Here is an 8184-nt window from a genome sequence, read left to right on the forward strand (position 1 = left end):
ACTATAGTGAGTAGGGTAATTATAGTGAGTAGGGTAATTATAGTGAGTAGGGTAACTATAGTTGGTAGGGTAATTATAGTGGGTAGGGTAACTATAGTGAGCAGGGTAATTATAGTGAGCAGGGTAATTATAGTGAGTGAGTCCCCTCTCCTAACACACACACACACATTCAATGTGACGGCTGTGGATGAGATCCCCTCTCCACACACACACACACACACACACACACACACACACGACGGCTGTGATCACACACTATCAGAAAGTCTGACGGTCTGTGAGATCAGATTGAAAAGACCTGTTCTTTGACTTGACTCTTGTCGTGTGTGAAAAGGCCATTTCACAGAGACACAGTTGATCCAAAGGAGACCTTCACCTGAAGTGTGCAGGATGAAAAGTAGACCTTCAGCTGAAGTGTGCAGGATGAAAAGGAGACCTTCACCTGAAGTGTGCAGGATGAAAAGTAGACCTTCAGCTGAAGTGTGCAGGATGAAAAGTAGACCTTCAGCTGAAGTGTGCAGGATGAAAAGGAGACCGTCTCTTGATCTTGCTTTCAACTCGATGTCATTTTGCAATTCAATTATCTCCATGTCAACTCCGACAGGTAAAGCAAATACTATCTGGAACGTGTCAGACACCTCCTCAATCTGAACGGGGAGGAAAAGGGTTCAAATAAATAGAACAACCTCCCCTGTGTCATTGAACTCCTGAAAACACCTGTTGGATTCAGATGACAGTTTCTCCAGGTGGGGAACAGAATTCTTGCAGGAGAAAAGCATCTTTGTTTTCCGATGTTTTGCAACACTTCCTCCAGGTTGGGGGGAAGTGCACCGGCCTTCCATTCCTCAGCTGAAAGGCCTTGGTCTTAAAAGGCAGTGACAGCTCTGATCATGTGTATCACGTCTTTGTCTTTTCCCCGAAGCTCATAGTTGGAGCTGGTTCAGATTGGCTGTTTTGTCCATCATCAGACAGTCCGTCCCTCACGCTCCTCACTTCGTGACTCCAGAAATGATTTGATCTCGGGCAGCAAGTCAACCAATCGTTTGCAGTACTTTCCCGCGACTCAACCACCTTACGTAAGCGTGGAGAATCAGGTCGTCGTATGCGGCATCAAACTCAACTAATAAAGATTTAAACAGGCGGTGCTGAAGTCCTTTTGCGCTAATCGAATGAACAATCATAACGGCAAGTGTCATGACATGAGACGAGTCCACAGCTTTACTAGTTAGTGCTTGCTGATGGATCACACAGTGATCGTTGAAAAACTCTGGGAAAATCGGGATCACCACGGCACAGTGCAACGAAGCCCGAATGCAGCCCACGCATTTCTGGTGTCCCCGTCTGTAGTGATCGCTACCAGCTTATGAATGGGAATGCTGTTATCATGCACATAACATCTAAACTCATTGTTTAAACGGGCTGCCCCCAGGTGGTAGGGGGTGGCAACAACACGTCTGCCATGCTGATCCTCAACACTGGGGCCCCTCAGGGGTGTGTACTTAGTCCCTGTACTCCCGTTTCACCCACGACTGCGTGGCAAAAACACGACACCAACACCATCGTTAAGTTTGCTCAAGGTGAGCAAGACAAAAGAGCTGATCGTGGACTACAAGAAAAGGCGGGCCTAACAGGCCCCCATTAACATCAACGTGGCTGTAGTGGAGCGGGTCGAGAGTTTCAAGTTCCTTGGTGTCCACATCACCAACGATCTATCATGGTCCAAACACAACAAGACAGTCATGGACAAAATCTTTTGCCCCTCAGGAGACTGAAAAGATTTGGCATGGGTCTCCAGATCCTCAAAAAGTCCTACAGCTATACCATCGAGAGCTGGTTGCATCACTGCCTGGTATGGCAACTGCTCGGCCTCCGACCGCAAGGCGCTACAGAGGGTAGTGTGTATGGCCCAGTACATCACTGGGGCCAAGCTTCATGCCATCCAGGACCTATATAATAGGCAGTGTCAGAGGAAAGCCCATAAAATTGTCAGAGACTCCAGTCAACAAGACATAGACAGTTTTCTCTGCTACCACATGGCAAGCGGTACCGGAGTGCCAAGTCTAGGACCAAAAGTCTCCTTAACAGCTTCTACCCCCAAGCCATAGCTGGCTACATTCTTTCTTTGACAAACATTAGAAATATGAAGGCCATGCATCGTTTTAGTAAATAATACCTTACTTTTTCATTACAAAAGTATTTAGTGGTGTGGCTGTCAGCCAAATAAAGTTGCACTTCTGTTGTCCTCTGATGAAAAGTTATTTTCTGCCAAATGTGTTGCACGAATGTATTTTCTGCGAAGGAAAACTATAGTTACATGTCCCTGATCACTCTATTGAAGCCACAAAAAAAAAACCCAGCTGACTTTCAATATAAAACACGACCCCTGTCAATACACAGCTTGACTCCTGCTTTCTCCCATTGTACTATTTACAAACACATGACTGACTCAACTGTTCTGGGGAACTACGGTGAGCTTCATAATGTGACTGACTCAACTGTTCTGGGGAACTACGGTAAGCTTCATAATGTAAACTAATGTGACTGACTCAACTGTTCTGGGGAACTACGTACGGTAAGCTTCATAATGTAAACTAATGTGACAGGTGAAATGAAGAACCCAACCTGCTTTATCTCCTAACCTATTCCACAGCAGGTATTTACTTAAAAAAGTACCTAGAAATATTAAAATGTTATTGAAAAACTTCAAAGAAATACAGTATAGACTGTATTGAAAAACCATTTGGTGGCTAGTTCTAAATACCCCGGTACACAGTATACCGCCCAAGTCTAATATACACACTACCTAGTGAAGAAAATGATTAAAATGTTGGCGTGACAGGGATTGCACAATAAAGTCAGAGCCGTATTGGTCCCTAAATTGATCAGATCTCCTGTGTAGCTGATGCTAGATCTTCCACCAACATATTGAGCCTTGGCCTGTCTGTCGTGGCTTTCCATCTCCATGTTTTAACTAAGATTAACATGCTGGGACAGATAGACTCACACCAGTGGTCGCTGGCTTCGCTAAAAAAGTTACAGCACCAAGTCCCTTTGCAATCCCTCAACTAAACAGCATGTTTTATTCTTCCCTCCTAGCGTTTCCCTTGTGTTCTGCCAGAGACAGAACCCAGCCTTTCTGCAGAACAGGACTCAGCCAAGCAGAAAATGAACCGGCGTGCTTAGAGGGGAACACGGCCCAACTTGGCAACTGCACGTCGGCCGGGTTAAGGGGGAGAGAGAGAGAGAGGGGGGGTGTCGCTGCCTCCACAATTAAGACGTCTTGAGTTGTCAAGAGCAATATTCCAAAAGACAGCTGATTCTCCCCATGGGTTATTCTCCAACTCTTAATGAGCAAGAACATGTGTCTTAAGAGACAGAGCAATGAAACTAAGACACAGATACAGTGTTCAAATTCACCTACGGTAGTGTCAACACGCATTCTAAAGGCTGATGTCCTGTTCCACCCTGTCCTCAGACACGAGGTGAGGGAATGGTTTGGTTGGCGAGCGAGCGAGCGAGCGAGGCTGAGAGGGGCCCACCTGGTACAGCCAGGAGAGGACTGGCCACCCCTCAGAGCCTGGTTCCACTCTACCCAGTACAGCCAGGAGAGGACTGGCCACCCCTCAGAGCCTGGTTCCTCTCTACCCAGTACAGCCAGGAGAGGACTGGTCACCCCTCAGAGCCTGGTTCCTCTCTACCCAGTACAGCCAGGAGAGGACGGCCACCCCTCAGAGCCTGGTTCCTCTCTACCCAGTACAGCCAGAAGAGGACTGGTCACCCCTCAGAGCCTGGTTCCTCTCTACCCAGTACAGCCAGGAGAGGACTGGCCACCCCTCAGAGCCTGGTTCCTCTCTAGGTTTCTTCTTTCTAGGGAGTTTTTCTCTAGACACTGTGCCACTGGGCTCCCGAGTGACACAGCGGTCTGAGACACTGCATCTCAGTGCTAGAGGCATCACTACAGACACCCTGGTTCGAATCCAGGCTGTATCACAACCAGCCGTGATTGGAAGTCTCATAGGTCGGTGCACAATTGACCCAGCGTCGTCCGGGTTTGTCCGGTGGAGGCCGTCATTGTAAATAAGAATTTGTTCTTAACTTCACTAGGGTAGGGGGCAGGATTCGGAATTTTGGATGAAAAGTGTGCCCAAATTAAACAGTCTGCTACTCAGGCCCATAAGCTAGGATACGCATATAATTAGTAGATTTGGATAGAAAACACTCTAAAGTTTCCAAAACTGTTAAAATAATGTCTGTGAGTATAACAGAACTGATATGGCAGGCGAAAACCAGAGGAAAATCCAACCAGGATGTACTATTATTTTGAAATGCTGTTTTTCCATTGAAAGCCTATCCACCATACAAAGACTTAGGACCCAGTTCACGATCTCTATGGCTTCCTCAACATGTGACCAGTCTTTCGGCACTGTTTCAGGCTTTTACTCTGAAAAATGAGGGAGATACAGCACTTTCAATGAGAGGACAGTGGAAATTTCCAGACCTGAACCAAGCACGTGATCGGGAACATGCATTTATTGTTTACCTTTTCCATTGACAAAGCTTTTGTCCGGTTGAAATATTATTGATTATTTATGACAAAAACAACCTGAGGATTAATTTTAAACATCGTTTGACATGTTTCTATCTTTTATTGTACTTTTTTGACTTTTCATCTTGGTTTTGAGAGCGCGCATTGTGCCTTTGGATTTCTGAACTAAACGCACCAACAAAACGGAAGTATTTGGACATAAAGATGAACTTTATCGAACAAAACAAACATCTGTTGTCTAACATGGAGACCTGGGAGTGCCACCAGATGAAGATCATCAAAGGTAAGTGATTCATTTTAATGCAATTTCTGACTTTTGTGACACTCTCCATGGTTGGAAAATGGCTGTGTGGGTTTCTGTGTTAAGGTGCTGACCTAACATAATCGCAAAGTGTGCTTTCGCCGTAAAGCCTTTCTGAAATCTGACACAGCGGTTTCATTAAGGAGAAGTTTATCTGTATTCGTATGTTTAACACTTGTATCTTTTATCAATGTTTATGATGAGTATTTCTGTAATTTGATGTGGCTCTCTGCACTTTCACCGGATGTTTGTTTGAGACAATGCATTTCTGAACATAACACACCAATTTCAAATGAGGTTTTCGGACATAAAGAGGAACTTTATCGAACAAAACACACATTTATTGTCTAACATGAAGTCCTGTGAGTGCCATCTGATGAAGATCATCAAATGTTAGTGATTAATTTAATCGCTATTTCTGACTTTTATGAGCCCTCTCCTTGGCTGGAAAATGGCTGTATGGTTTTCTATGACTAGGTGCTGACCGAACATAATAATTTGGTGTGCTTTCGCCATAAAGCCTATTTGAAATCGGACACTGTGGCTGGATTTACAAGAAGTTTATCTTGAAAATGGTGTAAAATACTTGTATGTTTGAGGAATTTTAATTATGGGATTTCTGTTGTTTTGAATTTGGAGCCCTGCAATTTCACTGGCTGTTGTCGAGCTTGTACCAGACAGGTTAACTAACTTGCCTAGTTAAATAAAGGTTCAATAAATTAATTCTGCATTGCTTGCTCTTAGGCTGGGTAACTGTCATGCCCTTAGTGACAACTGCTGACATAAAGAGGGCTTTCTAAAAATAAATGTGATTTATGCAGGGGCAGCGAGGCTTACCTTCACACTGGTTTCTGGGTAGAATCTTCCATCTTGTTTTGATAACTGTTTCCAGAATCTGCAGAGCATAGTACTGTAACGCACAAGGAGAGAAACAGTGCTAGGTGACAGTGGTCATAGCAACGCTGAACATTAAAAACATGGTGTATATTTTGGAGCAACAGAAACAATTAAAAAAACATGAATTGGGCCTAAAAACAAATCTATAGATTTTTTTTCAACCTTTTCAATCAGATTGAACTACATTTCATGCAGATTTTTTAGTAAGTAAACATTTCAATAAAAGTGCTATTTTAGTTTTGGTCTCTACGAGCCACCGTAGGGCTGAAGGCATGTAGAAGTCCTGCTGTTTCTCCCAGGACCAAACCAGAAGGTGAACGACCGAGGGGGAAGAACACTAATACACCTCACAACATTTGTTTCGTTCAATACTACTGTTTTATTTGGTTTTTAAAAGTGACGGATTCTGCTTGTAATAACGAATACTATATAAAATAAAGATATTACTATTAATACCACCGCACCATTGTTTTTAGTTACGTCAAACCAAGTAGCCTGAGAGACATTGCAGGTTTGGTATACAAACTTAGTCTAAGCAATTGGGTTTAAAAGGTTGTCAGCAGGTTTAAAATGTTGTTTTAGGAACCACCAGGGTAAGACTGGCATCTTACTGCACCTAACAAACCTCTAACCTCACAACAACCAAAATAATCAGGTTGTGCGTGCATCCCAAATGGCATCATATCCCTTATATAGTGCACTACCAGCTCTGGTTAAAAGGAGTGCACTATATAGGGAATAGGGTACCATTCTAGACACGGACCCATTTTCACCTTAAACTGGTGTGTCTCAAAAGAAACTACAAGACCAGCCACAGGTTTTCATTTGTCCTATATCTATCAAATTAATGATATACTTTTATAAAGTCAAGTAAAAATAAACATTTAAAAAGGACTTAAATGTTACAAAATACTGTATTTTATTATTTGGTCTATTATTATTTGGATCAACAGTATTTCAACTGCAGGGATCACTGTTTCAAAAGGTGGAAGACAGTAGGGATCACTGTTTCAGAAGGTGGAAGACAGTAGGGATCACTGTTTCAAAAGGTGGAGGACAGTAGGGATCACTGTTTCAAAAGGTGGAAGACAGTAGGGATCACTGTTTCAAAAAGGTAAGGTGGAAGACAGCAGGGATCACTGTTTCAAAAGGTGGAAGACAGTAGGGATCACTGTTTCAAAAGGTGGAGGACAGTAGGGATCACTGTTTCAAAAGGAGGAAGACAGTAGGGATCACTGTTTCAAAAGGTGGAGGACAGTAGGGATCACTGTTTCAAAAGGTAAGGTGGAAGACAGCAGGGATCACTGTTTCAAAAGGTGGAAGACAGTAGGGATCACTGTTTCAAAAGGTGGAGGACAGTAGGGATCACTGTTTCAAAAGGTAAGGCTGAGGACAGTAGGGATCACTGTTTCAAAAGGTGGAAGACAGTAGGGATCACTGTTTCAAAAGGTAAGGTGGAGGACAGTAGGGATCACTGTTTCAAAAGGTGGAAGACAGTAGGGATCACTGTTTCAAAAGGTGGAAGACAGTAGGGATCACTGTTTCAAAAGGTAAGGTGGAGGACAGTAGGGATCACTGTTTCAAAAGGTGGAGGACAGTAGGGATCACTGTTTCAAAAGGTAAGGCTGAGGACAGTAGGGATCACTGTTTCAAAAGGTGGAGGACAGTAGGGATCACTGTTTCAAAAGGTAAGGCTGAGGACAGTAGGGATCACTGTTTCAAAAGGTGGAAGACAGTAGGGATCACTGTTTCAAAAGGTAAGGTGGAAGACAGTAGGGATCACTGTTTCAAAAGGTGGAGGACAGTAGGGATCACTGTTTCAAAAGGTAAGGTGGAAGACAGTAGGGATCACGGTTTCAAAAGGTGGAAGACAGTAGGGATCACCGTTTCAAAAGGAGGAAGACAGTAGGGATCACTGTTTCAAAAGGTGGAAGACAGTAGGGATCACTGTTTCAAAAGGTAAGGTGGAGGACAGTAGGGATCACTGTTTCAAAAGGTGGAAGACAGTAGGGATCACTGTTTCAGAAGGTGGAAGACAGTAGGGATCACTGTTTCAAAAGGTGGAAGACAGTAGAGATCACTGTTTCAAAAGGTGGAAGACAGTAGGGATCACTGTTTCAAAAGGTGGAAGACAGTAGGGATCACTGTTTCAAAATGTGGAAGACAGTAGGGATCACTGTTTCAAAAGGTGGAAGACTGTAGGGATCACTGTTTCAAAAGGTAAGGTGGAGGACAGTAGGGATCACTGTTTCAAAAGGTGGAAGACAGTAGGGGTCACTGTTTCAAAAGGTGGAGGACAGTAGGGATCACTGTTTCAAAAGGTAAGGTGGAAGACAGTAGGGATCACTGTTTCAAAAGGTAAGGTGGAAGACATTAGGGATCACTGTTTCAAAAGGTAAGGTGGAAGACAGTAGGGATCACTGTTTCAAAAGGTGGAAGA

General features: G+C 43.7%; 1 protein-coding gene across 3 annotated transcripts in view; it reads right to left on the minus strand.

The window, feature by feature from the left end:
- LOC139413518 (exportin-1) overlaps positions 1–8184 on the minus strand; it is a 79780-nt gene that overhangs the window by 55955 nt on the left and 15641 nt on the right. For all 3 annotated transcript variants that reach the window (XM_071161012.1, XM_071161021.1, XM_071161029.1), the window contains one exon: positions 5685–5757. In XM_071161012.1, the coding sequence (XP_071017113.1) occupies positions 5685–5757 (73 nt within the window). The remainder of the gene's footprint in view (positions 1–5684; positions 5758–8184) is intronic.

Source organism: Oncorhynchus clarkii, chromosome 1 (assembly GCF_045791955.1).
Source record: "Oncorhynchus clarkii lewisi isolate Uvic-CL-2024 chromosome 1, UVic_Ocla_1.0, whole genome shotgun sequence".
Taxonomy (NCBI): Eukaryota; Metazoa; Chordata; class Actinopteri; order Salmoniformes; family Salmonidae; genus Oncorhynchus; species Oncorhynchus clarkii.